This window comes from Cryptosporidium ubiquitum (assembly GCF_001865345.1).
Source record: "Cryptosporidium ubiquitum isolate 39726 chromosome Unknown contig_8, whole genome shotgun sequence".
NCBI lineage: Eukaryota > Apicomplexa > Conoidasida > Eucoccidiorida > Cryptosporidiidae > Cryptosporidium > Cryptosporidium ubiquitum.
The window spans coordinates 105645-124790 of record NW_021639831.1 but is presented as its reverse complement, the minus strand read 5'-3'; the positions used below and the strand labels follow the sequence as shown (position 1 = coordinate 124790).

General features: G+C 31.5%; 6 protein-coding genes across 6 annotated transcripts; 3 read left to right on the top strand and 3 right to left on the bottom strand.

The window, feature by feature from the left end:
- Positions 1-52: 52 nt before the first annotated feature.
- cubi_01312 (uncharacterized protein) lies at positions 53-595 on the top strand (the record flags this gene model as incomplete). Its single annotated transcript, XM_029018324.1, has 1 exon — positions 53-595. One exon carries the CDS (start codon positions 53-55, stop codon positions 593-595), a length of 543 nt encoding a protein of 180 aa, XP_028873317.1.
- Positions 596-1116: 521 nt separating this feature from the next.
- On the bottom strand, positions 1117-6942 carry cubi_01311 (uncharacterized protein; the record flags this gene model as incomplete). The annotated part of the gene is made up of 1 exon (XM_029018323.1): positions 1117-6942. One exon carries the CDS (start codon positions 6940-6942, stop codon positions 1117-1119), a length of 5826 nt encoding a protein of 1941 aa, XP_028873316.1.
- Positions 6943-7191: 249 nt separating this feature from the next.
- cubi_01310 (extracellular protein) lies at positions 7192-14484 on the bottom strand (the record flags this gene model as incomplete). The annotated part of the gene is made up of 1 exon (XM_029018322.1): positions 7192-14484. One exon carries the CDS (start codon positions 14482-14484, stop codon positions 7192-7194), a length of 7293 nt encoding a protein of 2430 aa, XP_028873315.1.
- A 408-nt stretch (positions 14485-14892) lies between these two features.
- Positions 14893-15477, top strand: cubi_01309 (RAD14 DNA excision repair protein; the record flags this gene model as incomplete). Its single annotated transcript, XM_029018321.1, has 1 exon — positions 14893-15477. The coding sequence occupies one exon, from the start codon at positions 14893-14895 to the stop codon at positions 15475-15477; it is 585 nt and encodes a 194-aa protein (XP_028873314.1).
- A 32-nt stretch (positions 15478-15509) lies between these two features.
- On the bottom strand, positions 15510-16301 carry cubi_01308 (uncharacterized protein; the record flags this gene model as incomplete). Its single annotated transcript, XM_029018320.1, has 3 exons — positions 15510-15593; positions 15727-15945; positions 16017-16301. 3 exons carry the CDS (start codon positions 16299-16301, stop codon positions 15510-15512), a joined length of 588 nt encoding a protein of 195 aa, XP_028873313.1.
- Positions 16302-16541: 240 nt separating this feature from the next.
- On the top strand, positions 16542-18866 carry cubi_01307 (P-loop ATPase; the record flags this gene model as incomplete). The annotated part of the gene is made up of 1 exon (XM_029018319.1): positions 16542-18866. One exon carries the CDS (start codon positions 16542-16544, stop codon positions 18864-18866), a length of 2325 nt encoding a protein of 774 aa, XP_028873312.1.
- Positions 18867-19146: the final 280 nt, after the last annotated feature.

Below are 19146 nucleotides of genomic sequence, written 5' to 3'. Positions count from 1 at the left end.
TTGAAGCAAGAACTAAGAGTTGATTTGATTAAAGAGACTATAAGAGGCAAAAATGAGACCATTAACGGAAGAAGAAACAAAAATATTGTTTGAGAAGCTGAGCAATTATTTGGGGAACAACTTGTTGTCATTGTTAGAAAGAGAAGATGAGAATTATGTTTTTAGGTTACATAAAGGTAATGTATTTTATATGAGCGAAACATTGGCAAAGGCAGCAAGTCTAGTTCCAAAGAAAAGCTTGTTAAGTATGGGAACATGTTTGGGAAAATTCTCTAAAAGTAATAAGTTTAGACTAGGAATAACTTCACTACAGTATATTGCTAGACTAACTCCAAATAAAGTTTGGGTTAAACCAGGAGGTGAACAGAGCTATATTTATGGGAATCACGTAATAAAAAGACATATCAGTAGAATGACTGATGGTTTAAACAATAATGTTGGAGTTGTGGTATATTCAATGGATGAGCTACCATTAGGATTTGGTGTTTTGGCTAAAAGTTCTGCTGATATGAAAAATGCTGATCCTGAAACTATTGCAGTTTATCACCAAACTGATGTAGGAGAGTACTTAAGAGAAGAAGCTGATTTACTGTAGGAACACAAAGGAGGTTAGAATAATTATTCTAAATCGTAATAAGCTTTAAAGGTAACTCAACTATTAGTATTGAAATTAAGGTACTATTGGCTTTAACAATAAAATATTTATATATATATTTACTTGATCAAATTGAAAATAGATAAATAAACATTATATTTTAATATTTTTATTTTTCGTTAGGAGTTTCTATTCTTTATAAGAAATTTAAAAACTAATGATTTATCATCTTTTTCTATCAGTATTTTCCTTTAATAATAAGAGAAAGGTATTTTGACTCAAACTAGTGTTATTAACTTTATCTTCCTTCATATTTTCGTTATATGTATTTCAATAAAGTTATTCTGTTGGGATCTGTTCAAGTAAAATACACTTTTATTTTCCAGGTTGTAATATCTGAACCTTGGAAAAAATTAATTTTTGCATGCACTTCCTAAAATAAATAAAAACCTCGAAAAATACATATTTTAAATTTATAACTTAATATATAAAACTAATTAATTAATTAATTTTTTGATTTATTAAGGCTTTAGTGATAAATAAGCTTCAATTTTTTCTATTCCTTGAATTTCATCAATCTTTTTCACGACATTTGATTGGATTAAAGTTGCAACAGAAACAAGAGGATGATTTATTCCATTATAAATTTTGCAGTTTTCAACAATTAAGTTCAAGTCATCTTGAAAATCTTTTCTAGATTTATATTCTCTTTTTTTGCACTTATTTATCATAAGTTGAAGCCACATTGGTCTTTTAACTAAATTATAATAATTAGGTGCAATTCTTTCACTAACTCTATTCCAAAAAACGTGGGAATAGTGATGAAGAGTTTTTGTACTATTGATAATTCTTTGAAGTTCAATACAAAATTCATCTAAAGCTTCAGTGTAAGAATTAATATTAGGTCCTGCATTAATTACATTATGGGATCCATCCAAATTATTGGGAATATCCAATCCAACTCCTCCATTTAGAAGATTTAAATTATTATTTAAATTACTTGCTTGAGAGCCAGCATTCAAAGCAGTGCTAGTAAAGCTAACTACTGAACTTTTGTCATCATTATCCATCATTTTTCTTCTTTGCCTTGCAGAAAGTCTTGAGAATTGAACTGAAGAGCCACTTCCCATACCTGTTTGTGTGTTAGATTGAATCTCAGCAGAGTCTTCAACGTTTCCTAGATTTGATGAGCTGAGTTGAGAATTACTCATTGACAAATTGCTTATTCCTGCTTCTCCTCTTGAGCTAGAGGCAGGATTCGAAGGTGGCCTTCCTCTTTTCCCAACTCTAACTGACTGAACTACATTGTCTAAAGTTACTAACTGTTTAATATCATGATTATTTGTTTGTGAATACCCCATCCCTAAAAGATTTGCAATTGTACTTTCTTCTTCAGTAGCAGATAATTTGCAGGAACTTATACCTCCTCCAATATCAAGACTTTTTGGAAGCAATATATTTTTCTTCTTAGAGTGGGAAATTGCATTTTGGTATCTACTTGTTCCTGTGCTGCTTTTATTCCCTTCATAGTAGGGACACATTGGATTCGAGGCTATATGTCCGACTTGTCCACATCTTCTGCAAGTTCTGCTTGCTCTTCCCAAAACTCCTGGAACACCAGTAGGATTTAGCTGGCGTCTTTCCTCTCTTTTAAGCTGCATTCTCATTCTTCTCCAATAAAGGAAATACCGGATATTCTCCTCCCCATATATATAAACAACCTTCTCATCTTCATATTGCCAAGTATTCATATTACGTCTTACACGTATCCAAGCTATTCTTGGAACATATTCCTGAGCCGAAGAGGAAGGATCCTCTTGCGAATTTTGAGTTCTCCATTCAGCTCCATTAGAATCAAGGTCCGGATCCTTACCATCCTGAGGAGTACTCTTGGAAATCATCCTTCTAAACTCCTCCAAATCCTTTTCATCTTCTTCATCTCTTCCGGTATCTTCGTTTGAATTACCATATAACTGGTCATATAGTTTGCTTTGCTTTTTCTGCTTAACTTTATTATTAGAATAATCGGTACCCAAAATATTACTATTATCATAATTACTGTCTCCTTCATATTTCCCAGTGCTTTTTGGGTTAACTTCATTTTTATCATCGTTGAACTTAACCAGCGAAGAAATGAAGGACTCCTCCAAATCCAGATCCTCGTCTGATTCAGAGTTTGAGGCATCCGAATTATTATTAGGGCTTAACTCATTCCCTTGAGAAGTTCCCAAATCCGATCTAGAATTGGAGCTATCAATAATCATTGATTCAACCATATCAACATCTTGCGAAGACTTCAATTCTCCTCCAGAGCCTTCTGCCTCGCACTTGCTCGCTGTATTTTCAAACCCTAAGTCCAAATCCATCTCCTCTTCTAAATTTCCTTCTTCCTCTCCTGCACCACCTCCCTCTTCATCATCATCTGTCATTACTGGATCATCTGGACTCAAGGCATTCTTCTGATTAATAAGTACATTTACTATGGCTCTCTGATACTCCTCAGATGATAAGGCTTTATTCTGAAGCATACTGTTTGAGGATCCAACTCCGGATTTCCCATTTGAATTACCTCCACTAGTATCAAAATGTCTGACTAGAGCTACTCTGTCCCATCTTGGAAGAGGAATAATTGCTACGTCGTCAAATCCACATTGTAGAAGTCTCTGCCTTAGCTGATCCATTGAAAGTTTCCTTAAATCTTCACTCTTTCCTGCCAAAGACTTTTGACTTCTAGACTCTATTGCAGAATCTATTAGTCCCCTCCTTATAAAGTTAACCCCCTCTCCTCTTCCTCCACTTGGATCTCCGATACCTGCAATACTAAATTGGCCATTCTGGTGTCTCATTACTTGTCCATACTCTTGAGTAATGTTCCAAGGTGATAATAAGAGAGACTCTTCAATATATCGAGCCACCGGAGTAAGTCTTCTACCATTTGAGTTGATCAGTCCAGTACTTACTTCATTGATTAAACTCAAAAAAGATGAGTAGTTGCAAGACCCACCCAAATTATAGTTAATTTGAGTCTCCTTCTTGCTCCTCTCTAATAAGCTGTTGGTCTTCCTCCTGGCCTGTTCTGCGTATTGCTTGGCAATCTCTTCCATTTGATCCAGTTCGCTTACTACTATGGGGATCTTTGAGAAATGCCTTAAAGACCTTACTCCTATCTGCTTTAGCCTCATATCACCTGAAACTGAGCTATCCAAAGCACAAAGTGACTCAGGATTGATAATCTGCCTCAATTCTGATTCATTCAGCTGCTTAATCAGAATTCCTCCACCTCCTGAACCTCCTCCTTGAATACTTGACTGGCTACTGTTGCTTCCACCACCTCCTCCCCCAGTTCCTCCAATTCCTCCAACCAAATTGGAGTGGCTACTGTTAGAGCTTATTGTATTAACTCCTACTCCTGAGTTCCCTCCAATTACAGAAATAGATTCGCTTCCAGAGCTTTCCTTGGTCTCTTTGCAAGACATTAGAATCTTTTGTAAAGTATTTTGGTCAAAAGTGTTTCTAAACATCTTCTGGCTCAGTTTTCTCGCCTCATTAAAAGTGTCTTTCCCATTCTCCTTTGCATACCTTAAGACAAGAGCTTTCAGTTGGTCTCGTCTTAAATTGGAAAAGCTTTTACTATCTACACAAGGCACTTCAATTAAAGGTTCTTCCTGTCCAACTGAATATAGACAAGTCAAACTGTCTCCAGATAAAGGCCTTAAATATAATCCACACTTGGGAGACCCTTGCTGGATCTGCTTCCTAATTAGTAAGAAGTATGTTGAAAACATACTTTTCCCGTTACGATCTCGGTCATCATCATCCTCATCATCTTTAATAAAAGAAGACTCGTTATCCTCAATATTAGTATTTTCATTAGCTTGAGAGTTTCTTTGCTTCTTGGGATGGTGATATATTGGAGCTTTAAATAAACCAGTTTCCAAAACTGCCATTGATTCATTCTCCTCTAGTGGATAATTCACCCCAAAGAATTTAGGGAAAGTCCCAGGTTGAGATGAAGATCCTGTCTTATTCTCTTCTTGGACTTTTTGAACAGAACCCAAAGGTCCACACTCAGAAAGTAAATCTTCTATCTGTTTTCGATTGGAGTCATCCTCGCATCTTACATATCTGTGAATTCTTGCTGCCATTCCTAAGTTATTTAACAAGAGTGGATACTGTTCCAAATACTCAAAGAGAGCTAAAGGGGTCTGATGGATTAAAGATAAGTCATCTGGAGAAACAAAGCAAATCGATGAATTGATACTGGAAGGAACATCTTTGAACTCTCTCTGTCTCTGGAAATACCTGTGAAGAAGCTGAGGTGTTGAAGAATGTCCATGTGATCCCCCCCCTTTGGCTCCAAGAAACAAAGGGGTAATCAGCCAGGGGCCAAAAGGCTCAAACCCTAACTCAGATTTTGCAGTCTTAGAGTTCACCAAAGAGGTAAACCAACCGGAAGAATAGGTGTAAATCTGACTGGATCTCGAGGAAAATGACTCAAAAATTCCCATCCTAAAATCAGATTTGTGGAATCTAACTCCGTCTATTGGAGTCATGTTTCCACTAACCAAATAAAAAGACCAAGCCAAGGGAGTATGTATAGAGGAAATTGGAAGCAAAGAACTACCTCCAGCATGGTCCCCTCCACCAACTCCTTCACCCCCTCCGTAATTACCTCCCAAACTATTTAACAAAACCCTACTTTCATGGTATTGACGATTACTCATAGCCCAGGATTCATAAATTGAAACTCCGTTTCTTTCTGAAAACTTAATGACATAAGTGAGCCACTTTATCAATAGGTTTTGCCACTCATTCCTATTCTTTGATAGCTGTTTTAATTTTCCCTTTTTGGATCCTGAAGAATTAACTGCAGCTTTAACTTCTTCAAAAAAATCATCAACCTCACCATATGATTTCCCTTCAAATAGCTTTGGAACTAAATGAAGAAAATTACGGATAGAAAAAAGAGAAGACTCACCCAAAGACATTTCTCGAAGCTTTAAACCAAAAATTCTGTCCTCTTGAGGTTTGTTAGACATCAAAATGGATGAAGCCAGAGCTGCTATCCCACTATTATAAGAGGAGGAAGATGACACTCCTTGACTCTCTTTTCCCTTTCCATCGTCCCCATCCTTCATATCAATTAAATCCTGGTTTTCATCTAACCCTGATTCAGGATTTCTCATCCCACCTTCGTAATCCAATGGATTCATCCCCAAAATGGCAAGCTCTAATCGTTTTTGTTTGTCTATCTTCTTCATCTTTTGCCGTCTTTGACGTTCCTGCTGAGCCTTACTCAAAGGTTTGCTACTACCACCACCTGTGGTAATGTTATTGTTTCCCCCTGCTCCAGAAGAAGGTTGATTAGATTCAGCTCTATTCTGTTCATGCTCTTTGCTCCCTCCTCCAAAAGTAGCGGTTTCTTGATTCTTTACTAATGTATCAGTACCTGCTAGTAAATCCACCCCAAAATTGCCCTTTGATGAATTATCTAAACCCAGTCTCTCCTTAAGCTCCTTAGAAAGACCTCCTGCATACTTTGAAAAACTAGGATCCTTTGTATCAATATGTAAAAAGAATTCAGTAGATTCATCATAGTCATTTCCATTCGAAAAGAAAACGGAAATCTTGTTAGATACCTTTTCCAGAAAATGATCGACTTTAATTTTGGATTTTACCTTAAACATCAACTTCTCACTCTCAGACATTTGGAAGTACTCTAAATCTTGTTCAGAGTCATTGTCACTGTCTCCATCCTCCATCGTTACCTTTAATAAATTGTTTGAAAACGACCTCGAACTATTCAATACCGAGTACCTGGAATCAAATGAATCTAAATTTTCAAGATTCTCCTCTTTTAAATCCATTTCTCCCCAAAACAAAGTTCTTGCTTGCAACTCATCCAAACTAATCCTACTCATTGGTTCCAACAATTTCTCAGGAATTACTACTTTAATTGATTCATCTTCCACATCCGTTTCTGTCGCTTCCAAACTAATTCCATTCGAATTTGCACTAACCCCTCTACCCTTAGTTATATTCTTACTAAAACCTTGAGATGTCTCTGTTTTTACTTCACTTTCTTCTTTACAAACCAACTCTTCTTTTTCATCATCCTCTTCTTGGTTAATATCACTCGGGAGCTTAATTAAAATTGACTTACTCCTCGGAGTCTCAGTTCCTTTTTGTTTCAATCCTTTTTCACTATGAATGGTATCTTCATCTCCTATAACCGATTCTTCAGACTCTGTAAACTCCTCCATATATAGCTCTCCCACAAAATTACCACATATTTCTTCCAAAGACCCAAAGAATCCCTCTTCATTATGAAAACTATTTGTTTTCATAATTCATCACAACAGAAATCTTCTTCTTTCTACGCCTTTAAAGAAGAAAAGAGTTTTAATTTCTTCTTCTGCCTTAAATAACTTCTTATTTATTTTGGAAGTACCCACTTTCCCGCCAACACATTTTCAATTATGCATTTTTCAAAAGTTTGAATAACAATAAAAGAAGAATTAGAGACAATATAGTAAATAGGTAAATATGTAAAAGTCTCTTTAATTACTTTTTCTGATCTCAGTTGTCTTTTTTTTCTAATTTAGCTTCTTAAATATATAGATTAGGTTCCAAAAGAATACTATTGTTAGATTAAACCATAAATGTAAAATGTAGCCAACAATAAAGCTTAATTCTGACACATTGCGATGTTCTGCCAACCTTCTGTGGTTTTTAGGGCTTCTCAAAGATTCTTCTTCCTTAATATTATCCTGAATCAGTAGTCTAATGCTTGGAATATGTGTAGATCTCAACTTAGATTCTTCTGATAGAATTGTATTGAGATCTAAGTATATCTTTGTTTCATTAATAGGTTTCTTATATTTAATTGAAATGTTTCTTAAGTTTAAGTCAGTTTTATCACCTTTGGTCTCTTTTCTTAGATTATCCAAAATAATATTTTGTATTTCCAAATATTTTTCTTCTAGCTGAGACTTCCTAAGAATATATTGTGAATTAACAAGAGACATATTGGTTTCAGATAGAGGGTTTGAGTAAGAAAGCACCAAGTCATTGGAAATACATGGGATTATTTCAATTTCCTTGATTGATAGTATTACTTCATCTTTTGTTTCTTTTATTCCTGAATCAGCACAAGAGCCTGCAAACGATAAAGTGAAATTGTGAGTATAAGAATACCTATTGGATGGGTTTGTGAGATATGTATTTACCATTTCTTCAGGGGGGATAATTTGAATGGTGTCAATTCTTTCTTGAGTATAACTTTTGTTTCCATAAATTGGACTATGAAAGCATTCATGAACTATTGGGTTATAATTTCTTATTCTTGGTTTTGAGACATTTTTAGATCTTAATCCAACAGATACCATTGTGGATACTGGAGATCTATTTCCTTCCCAATATAACTTTGCATACAAAATACAAATCGGAGGATTAAAACTCAAGCTGATGTGTGGGAAATACTCCTCATTAATAACATTCTCTATTCCTGAAGTAAAAAGATCACTAGAATTGTTATTATAAAAGTATATTCCTGTTTCTGGATTTCCATCAAATAGATTAGAAATTTCCTCCTGTGATTTACTTTGGTTATAAATCTTTAATTCAGAAATTGGTTTGTAATTCTTTACAGGCCCACTTATCTCCTTGGAATTATTATTAAATCTCAAGTAACCAGAATTGATTGTTATCTCCACTTCTTCGAATAGCCTCCTTTCAAAGTCTTCAGGCCAACCATCTATTACCAATTTGCTTGAAATAAATAATGAGTTTGATAAATCACTTCCAATCGACTCTAAGTCAGTATTCATATTTAATTTTAATTCGTTTTTACTACCTTTTTCTCGCTCATTCAAATACCTCCAATTACTTCCTATACGATTTTTTTTATCAGATAATTCTTTTTGAGTAACAAAGTGATTATCTAATTCCACTTTTAATATTCCTGAACTCAACAACTTTCTATTTGTCAATTCGATCTTCTTAAATTTGTTAGGAATTCTTAAAACATGCCTTGAGACTGAAATCTCAGTATTACTTCGATCTAATTCTCTTACTGAAATCATCACTGTCATCTCTGGAATCAAATTTAATACCATTAACTCAATCTGTTCTAATTGACCTATTTTATGATTATTTATTGCCAAGTAATTCTCCTCTTCAAATATACTCCAATTTTTCATATTACCTAAACTCTGAATTGCCTTTTCCTGTTTTAAGTCATAATAGTACTTTTTATACCAAACGTTTCCTACTGTTCCGTTTAACATAATCTCCTCCAAGTTTTCTGTCTCATAAAGATAATTAACTTCAATTTCAATTTGACTGGTGTTTTGCCCTAAAAGGTTTATTTTCATAATTGTCTTAATTAATCCGTTTTCCCATTCTGGGTTATATCCTTTTGGATAGTATATCTTTTCTCTTTTTACTCCAATATTGTTTATTTCGTCCATTGAACTTATATGATATACTTTCACCGTATGGTCTAAAGTTATATCATTATTAAAATCTCCCTTTAATCTTCGAGGTTTTTGTGTACCTAATTCATTAATACATAAAAAATCCTCATTACCAGATTTATCTGTCTTGTTAATCATCTTTATTGAATAACTATCACATCTTAAGTTTACCATACATTCCTCCTCTATCCAAGTACAAAATGCTTTGGTTCCATCCATCCTACATACATTTAAAGCTTTCAGTAATTCTATTAAGAAGAATTGACTTTTAGTTCCATCTCTAATATTGCAATAAACATAAACTAATACAGTTTTTAAATCAATTTTTTCAAAATTCTCAGCTTTCCAGCTTATTTGGCGTTTTGAGCTTTCATTTATTATTAATTTATAATTATCAATATTAATACAAGAATTAATACTTCTAGGTGTTACATGATTAATGGTAGAGGGCCTTCCAAGTCCAAATTTATTTCTTGCCTGAACTGTTGCCTTATATGTTACCATAGGAAAAATCTGATCTAAAATAACCATTAATTTATCACTAATAATAGTAATGTTCCCAATTTTGTATTCATTTGGACTATTAACCAATTCTGGGGATAAATTGATTAAGTAATCAAGAATTTGAGACCCTCCTTCGGACTTGGGAATATCCCAACTCAACTTAACAGAATTGATGGTCAGTGGAATGAATTGAAAGTCCTTTGGTTCTGTTGGAACTCCGTCTTTAGTTTGGAAGGCCTTTGAAATACATTGGAATTTTTCGGAGTTATAATCCTCAATTTCGACCACAATTTTTAGTTTCAGGCTGGATGGAAGACCAGGTATTTTAATAAATAACCTAGTTTCATTATTAATATCTTCAGAAAAAAACTTTGAAATACCTTCTTGAGTTTTCTGGGGATTTGTAATAAATATTAATTTCTTATTAGTTGAATGGGTGGTTTTTTCCTCAGTTATTAAGTCTGACATAAGTTCTTTTACTTGCCACTCTTCTTCCATCTGGTCAATTATATCCACTTCAAAATAACTTACTGAAAAAGTACTGATAATATTCAGAAATTCTTTATCCCATTTTAAAACCAGTGAATTATCTGACAAAATGTTGATATCACCCTTACATATCTTTTTTGCAAAGTTCTTAATTAACAAAGTTTGGGAAATATCACTTTCTATGGAACTTAAGGATCTCAACCATCTAATTGAATGATTCTGAGCTGTAATATTGAAACCAAAAGGAGGGATGAATACACTATTTTTGATATTTTTATGGTGGGTGATAGCAAACTTGAATGTATATTGCTGGTTTAATACAAAATTATAATTGATTTTAAGTAAATAAGCATAGTCTGAGTCTTCAGAGCCTGATTCCTTAATATAGTCGGTAAATATTCGAGAAACCTCCAAACTCTCTTCCGATTCTTTTTCTTTACTGCTTTTCAAGCTATAAGAACTTGTTTTGAAATCATACTTTGGAACATCTTCTATCAAAATTTCAACACTCTTGTAATTTGTTGGACTAAAATTGTTATAAGGGTACCAAATAACTCTAAATCCTTTCACAATTTCAAGATTATTGAATGGGGTACAAAACTTATCTTTCAATTGATTAGTTTCATCACTACCATATTCTTCGAATTCCTGCTCAGTATCATCAGTCCTAAAAAAATCGGACTGATTTTCATTTTCATCTTGATAGGTTCCGCTTTCTTTTTTTGTACAGATTATTGGATTTTGTATTTCCACAATAAATTGAACATATTCCAATGCTGAGAGATCTTCTCCTATTTTAGATATTGGTGGGTTTATCAGAGTGATTTTCTTAACAAAGCCACCTCCATATCCCAAATCATTGATTACATTTGGGATTGTCCAATCTAATGAAAATAGTGATTTCATTCCAATACTTTCCTGCCTCAGCTCCTGGTCATTTTCCAATAGCATCCTCGAAAATGAGTCATCAGAACCATCTAGTGTTTCTCCAATATCAGTTATTCCCTTAAAGACCAAATTATAACTACATTTTAACTCCTTTATCTTTGAATAAATTGAACTTGAAGTGATTATTTGGTTGTGAACTAGAATTGATATTAATCGATTTTCCTTGGGGAGAAGATATCCAGTTCTTGGAACTTCATTAGACACCTCCAACCAAGGAACTGTCGAAATTCTGACTAAATTCTTAATCTTTTCAAATTCTACAATTTCTCTTAGCACAAATGCTGATTCCAGATCCATGTTTGAAACCAGAATAGGAATAAACTTTTCAAAGACTTCTGGATTATCTACAAAAGAACCATCAAGCCCATAAAAATACCAATCTATTCTTCCGGTTTCGTATAATTTTAATCCTGTCACAAAATCAGCACCAATATTTAAAGAAAATCTAATAGTTACTTGCCAAATATTCAATCTTAAATGCCCCATTGAAATTTTCAAATTTTCAAGCTTTTCTGCAATTTCAATAGGCAATAGCTTAACACAAAATGAATTTTTGTGTGAAAAAATTTCTCCATTGTAGATACAAACCATCCCAAGTCTCAGAACCATGATTACATTCATTAAATATAAATTTTTAAAAGGGAAATTGAATGCTAAATTATCAAATAACTCGGTCCTTTCACTGACATTTTCGAAAAATGTTTTGTTCTCAAAAACAGAAAACTGTTTTTCAAACTCATTTATTCTTTTTTTCAACTTGTTTTTTCCATCACTATCATAGGAAATATAAAAGGTATAATTCTCCGTAAAATATTCTTTAGTACTCTTTTCTTGCTTATTCCATAGACTGACATCTCGTTGTAATGAATACTGGACCGGAAACTCCTCCTCATTTTTTACTTCTATTAAAAACAAACTTATCGGTAGCTTACCATTTTTGACAAGTTCTTGTGACATAATTTCACTATGTAGTGCACTTCGGATATGTGGGGAGCCCGCCGAAATGTGCAAACTTCTAATAATGCATGCAATTTTAATGAATTCAGTGAAAAATAAATTCCGTTTTAGAAATTCGTTTTCAAGCATCGAATCCCTCCAAATATCTATTTGTTCGTACTTGAGTTCTCTCCTCATGGTTAAGGGAGTGTAAACTTCAAGTAGTGTTGAGATGTTTGCACTTTTCTTGTGTTCCACGTTAATTGAAATGTCGAAGTTAGGTTCAATAAAAATCAAAAATACTTCTGAATCTTCAATAAGAAAATCGTAAATATATTCTTTAACCAATTTCGTATCTTTACCCACGATTTTTGTGTATACAGTGTTACTTGATGGATATGGATTGTTTTTCCGTATTAATTTTAGATTGAAGTTACTTGAAAGTCTGAATCCAACTGAGAATTTTTTACTGCATTTTGTTTTTGTTTTGAATCTCTTTATTTTAACCTCTATTTTCTGTATTAACTTTGGATTTCCAAATAAACTTACTGGAACTATACCAAAATCTACCTCATTTTTACTCATTTCAACTATTCCACAATTAGCTAAGGTAGCTAATTGAAGCCTTTTATTATTTCCTAACTCTAGAAAATATGGTAGATCTTCGATTGAATTACTTTTGGCTGATTTTGCTTGTTTTAGCTCTAATATTTTTCTATCTATTAATCCCTTGAAGTTCAACATTAAATTAACAACTTCATATTTTCTAATTTTTAAAGCCAATACTTTTGAAATTAAAATAAAACTTTTGTTTTTAGATTTTAAAAGCCTTATTTCTGTTTTTTCAGATTTTTTGTCCGAATTTTTGATACTCAACATATTCATATTTATATTTTGATCCAAGTTGTTAACAATCAACCTAAATTGTCCATTTTTGTTTTTTATAATGTTGTTTCTAATTATGTATTCTTCAAATTTACTCTCTATATCTAAATTGAAGATCCAAGTTTTCTCTAAAAAATTTCTTTCTTCATAAATGTTTTTGTTTTTCTCAAATAATAATACTTTTATGGGAATTTGTAATTTTCCATTTTCCTTTGAAAGAAAAATGTTATTAACCCAAGTCTTTGGACTAAATTCCAAATTAATTTTAAAGAACAATAAAGAATTGGTTTGAGTAACCGAATCTAGTTCATAAGCTTTCTCTATATTTTTGTCATAAAAAGTAACACGAAGAAATTCTGATGGTGAATTATCAATTTTAATTAAAATTTTAATATCTTTTAAGCTTAATATTTCCTCAGATATTTGAAGTAAATCCAGAGTTATCCAATATTGAAACGGGTGAAAGTCTTCCTTAAATGAATCTTCAAAACTTATGCTTTCTTTATTATTGTCTTTCAAGTGTTTCATTAAATCTCTTTGGTATAGAATCATATTAAAATTAAAATATTCTTCAGAAATTGGATCATCTAAAATAAAATCGGATAAAAATAATCCTCTATTGAATTTTTCTTCTTGCTTCAACATTTCATTATATGTGTAAGTTGTTGTATATCTACTGGAATTCTTCCAAAAACTATTAATTTGTATTATTAAAAGTTCTTTAATAGATTCTGGCCTCAATCTTCCCATAATACATTTAACTTGAATATTCTCAAGCTCCCCTGGCTTAATTTCAATTATTTGAGATTTTACCAGAAATTTGTTCCTGATTGAACATAAATTTTCTTCCAAACCTTTAAGCATTGGTTTAACAAAAATATTCAAATTTCTGAAAATGAGGTGGTTCCTTAACTTAAGGTCAATAATTATTATTTTATCATCAGATTCCAGCGTTTGTGTTTCTTTTGTTATAAAAACATTTAAAGGAGGTGGGCCAATTGACAATTTTACCCTCTTTAATTCAACTTTATCTTCATATTTAATTTTTAAATGTCCAAAGTAGTTTCCAACAAATGCTGAATCAGTTTCAGTCTTAATATAAAGTCTACTGGAACCTTTTCCTGGTACTATTAAGTTAGTCAATTTCAATTTATTATAGTGAGTATCTCTCCATATATCTATGTCATTATTTGAACTGTGATTTGGACGAGATGGATCATACTCATAATCAAAAAATATAAGTAATCTTTTACTTAGTTTCAACATTTCACCGTTAATTTCTTTTAAATTAATTGGGTCTTTTGAGAAAGCTGCTTGAAATAAATTCATTCTTTTCATTGAACATGAATACTCATTTTTTAATTTGTTTTCTGAGATTTTTTGAGTATTTTGAAATTTATAAAAGTAACATACTTCCTTATATATATCACTTACTTGGTATTTATCCCAGTAAAAATCTACATTAACATATTTTGGTGTAAATCTTTGATTCTCAATCTTTATTATTTCAAAAACCGAAATTTCATTACGCAAATTAGTGTTAATAGTGATTAAATGATCATTTTTAAGATGATTTTGAAGATTGGATTTTGCTCTGAATATAATTAATAAAATTAATGTTATATTATATTTTAGAATCTTAAAGACCATAATTTCTCAACATGCATTTATCAATAATTCTATTTACTTTGTTTGCACAAGGTGAATTCTAATAGAAGAATAAACATTCGTAAACTAGTTAATTTTTATATTTATATTATTTAGATAGTAATTTTCCTAAATCAAATAACTAGTTATTTTAATTATTATTCCACACCTTTATTTGCTACTAATAACTAACTTCAATATAAAAATTTCAAGATAGATAGTTAATTAAGCTCAACAAAATGATGATATTTTTAGAATTCAAGAAACAAATTTTTAGTGATAGGCAGAACTTTTGCTGATTTAATTCAACCAAGCTTCGTGTTTATTATAAATGGATTAACATGCATGTAAGAATTTTACCGCCAAATGTATTATAGGTTAAAAAAAATTAGTCAATAAAAATTGTGGAAGATGTCTCACTCATGTAGGAGTTGTGGATGCGAACTAGGGAATAATCTTTCTGTAGCAGTTGAGGAGTCTTTGAAAAGTGTAGGTATTTATGTTTGTAGAAGGTGTTTTTTTCAAGGAAAGGATGACGAATATAGTAAAATGACCCAGACAAATGCAATGAAGCATTATGCACTAACTGCTCAAGATTTAAGTGGAGAGGGATTTGCAATAGTGAAAAAACCAACATCTTATGGAAGGAATAGTTTTATGAAGTTATACTACAAATTTCAGGTGGAAGAAGCTGCAATAAAAAAATATGGAAGCATAGAACAAGCACTTGCAGAGTCCACTAATACTGAAGACAGAAAATTTCAGAAAAAGATAAATAAGAGACTTGGAATAGCAAGTGAAATTAGTGAGAAAGAGCAAAAGAAAAGAGAACAAAAGAAGTTAAGGCTTGAAAATGAAAATAAAAAGAGATTATTGAAACAAGAAAGTTTCCATGAACACGACTTTGACTCGAAAACAAAAATTATTGGAGAAAGTGGTTTTTTTAAAAAGACATGCAAAACTTGTGGTTTTGAGTTGACTTGGGAAGAAATATAAACTGAATTATAATTAAATTGTATTATAACTAACTAATGGTTTTCTAAAACATTAAGCTGCTCCATTTTCTTTCTTATTATTGTAGATAATCTTGAAAAAATCGGATTTGGCCATAACTAAGACAAAAAATTAGTGAATAATAGCAAAATTAAGAATAGAGAAATTGAAATAAATATTTATGTAAATATATAATATCATAATTGTATTGTATTCACTTTTTCAAAATTCGAATAATTCAAAGTAACTTACCTTAAATACTACTCTTCCTATTATCATAGATTCGTGAATAGGCCCGTAATTTCTGGAATCTCTAGAGTTTTTAAAATTATCCCCTTGAATCCAAAAATAATTTGGGGGTATTTTCATTTGAAAACAAGTAGTTTTTTTCGGAACTAAGTCTTGAATGTTGTAGTCATTAAGTTTAGATACCAGTGTATAGTTTGGAAAGACTGTTACTACATCACCCTCCTAATGATAGTTTCCAATTTCATAAAAACAAAAATGATAAATTAAGTATTTGATGTTAATTATTAACTTACTTTGCCAATTACTCTCTTACAGACTAATATTTCCGGATCTTCCACAGAATTTGCAATTACTATATCATTTCTGTAAATGGGTATTTTCCCATTCAGTCTAAAAATTCTGGAGAAAGAAATAGTGAGCTTTTCATACAACAAAAGTTCTCTCTTTGGCCCAATTGTTGGGATCATTGAAGGACCATCTGTAATACATATACTAAACCCATATTTTTGAAATAGGTATGCCCCTAACAATATCTTGGCAAATTTAAAACTTGTTTTAAATTTAGATCTGCTTGGCATTCATTAGAAAAGTTTTAATAAGATGTTTCTAGTGTGTTCTTTCTCCAATAATTATCTCTATATTTATATCAATTTCTCTTCTGTAAGAATAAACTTTTTTCAGCTTCTTTATATTAAAAAAAAATGCATTAATTAAATTTCAATATTTGGCGGGAGACTAATAGTCTTTAGATTACTTCGTGATCATTTAGTAATTTTTAAATATTTAATGGAGATTAATTGAAAGGTAATGCGAGAAAAATGAAATTAGTTGGACTGATTTCCGGGGGGAAAGATAGTATTTTTAATTTATTATGCTGTAAATCTTTTGGGCTTGAAATTTCTGCTTTGGCAAATTTATCACCTCCTGATAATATGGTTGAAATCGATAGTTATATGTATCAAAGCATAGGAAAAGAATTGATTCCACTCATTTCAGAGTGTATGGAAGTCCCATTGGTTCGTAGAAATATCTCAGGGAAGGCAATTAACCAGGAAATTAACTACACAACTACTCAAGGAGATGAGGTAGAAGACTTATTTATGCTTCTAAAAAATGTGAAGGAAAGCTTCCCAGATATTCAAGGAGTAAGTTGCGGAGCAGTAATGTCAAATTACCAAAGGAACCGACTTGAAGAAGTATGCCATCGACTAAAATTACAATGTTATTGCTTTATGTGGATGATACCAGAACATGCATTATTAAATTCTATAGTAGAAGGTGGGCTGAGAAGTATGATAGTGAAAGTTGCGTCATTTGGATTAAATGAGAGTTTTTTGGGTAGGATGGTTTCTGAATGTCTGGGTGATTTTGAATATATTCAAAGTAAAATATGTAGTGATTTTCATTGTTGTGGTGAAGGAGGTGAATATGAATCACTAACTTTAGATGGCCCGAACCACTTGTTCAAGAACAATTACATTTCAATTTCTAATTTTAAAAGCATTTGTTTAGACTCAAATCCTTATGCTCCAGTTTATGTTTTGAAACCAACGGAATACAAATTGATAAGAAAGGAGAAATGCAATGATGAAGAAATCAAAACAGTTTTGCCATTTTTTGACCCAAATTACAGTTTGTTTTACTATCTCTATGATACAGGGAGATACAAATTAAATTACTTTGGATCTATTAAAAGAATTGAAGCTGAAATGAAAGGTGATGAAATTGAAATACAAAATAGTAATTTGAATGATTCAAATGAATCATTTGAAGTGAAAGTTTTTGAAACAGAAAAAACTTATATGATTACTATAGACTTAAACTTTAATTCTTTGAATATTTCTTCTTGCTCAAAAAAAGTTTCAAAATTTATTTCTGAAAACCTAAGCTTTAAAGATTGGTTTATTTCAAGTAAAGCAGTATTTTTTGAAGCACTCATTCGATTATTTAAAACCGAAGATGTTTTAGGAATTTTTGAATTATCTCAATTTTGGGATATGATTAACTTAGAAAGTTTTGGGGTAAAGTGGAAACCTGCTGTTAATATTAGCTTTACTACAAGTAAAATGGTAAATAATTCAAAGTTTCATATTGTTATTATTAAAAACTCAATAGATAGTGAAAAATGTTTGATTAAAGAATCATGCTCGTCATCCATTTCCTCTTATGGAACTTCTATTCCCAGATCTTTTTCAAATAGTATTATAGTTTCAAATAAAAAGCCTTTCAATCTATTAGGGGACTTCCAATACAAATCAGGATTAATTGTAGATAATCCCATTTTACTTTCTTCAAGTGTTTATGGGTTTATTCCCCATTCTGGTGACACTCCAAATTGTGATCAAATTAAGAGTTTCTTAAATATGGTAAATTCAAATGGTTTCAGGGATTTTCATGATCAATTATGTATTGAGCTTTCTCTCTCACTAAGATCTTTCCGATGCAATTTAAACTCTTCAATATATAATTCTCATTTATTAAGTTTTAAAAATGAAGTGGATTATAGATTTGATGTTTTTAACATTACCCATATATGGATAATTGAGTTATCTATTAGAGAAGTGATATCTTTATCGGAATTTGTTGATTACTTTAAATCTTTAGTAAATGAATACAATTATAATAAAAACTATGCTCCCAATAAATGGTCAGATATCCACAAATTTATTGAAACCTCAAAATATTCTTCAATAGATCCAATAGTCATTCCAATTTATGTTGACTATTTGCCTCTCAATACAAAGTGTAAATTAGTCCCAGTTTCACTAATTATGAATGATTACAAAGATTATCATGTGGAAATTTCGAATTCGAATTCTAATTTCTGGAACTATGAATTGAGATCTTTTTCAAATAGTCAAACAATAGCAGTATTATTTGAACTAAAAGAAACTAAAATAGATTCTTCAGGTAAATGGGAAGAAATGGTTAAAAATCTCAGAACTTCTATTGATGGTATTCTAAACAAACACAACCTTTCTTTGAATGACAAGATTATCTGTTCTAAGTTCTTTGTAGTTGATGAATTTTACGACATTATCTGCCAATCTCAAGATCCATTAATTCGTGCTTCTTTCATCTCTTCAGTAAAAATACTATTGAATTATTCAATTCTACAATATCTACTTATAGTTAGTTATTAGAACCTAGACATTTTTATTCTATTTCAAAAAATCAATTCTATTCTTTCTATTTTGAGTAAGAAATTCTCTCCTCTTCAGATATAGTAGGTTATTGACGGTTTCATTCAAAAAATTCAAGTATTCAGGTACTACTTTTAGAGGTCAAATTTATTATGAAGAAAAAACATGGATTTTTCAGTAAAAAATATGGTATTTCAAAAATTTTGTCGAATTCTCTCCAGAATTAAAACTAGTCATTTTTGCATGCATTAAATTTATGTTATGACGTTCTGATCAATAT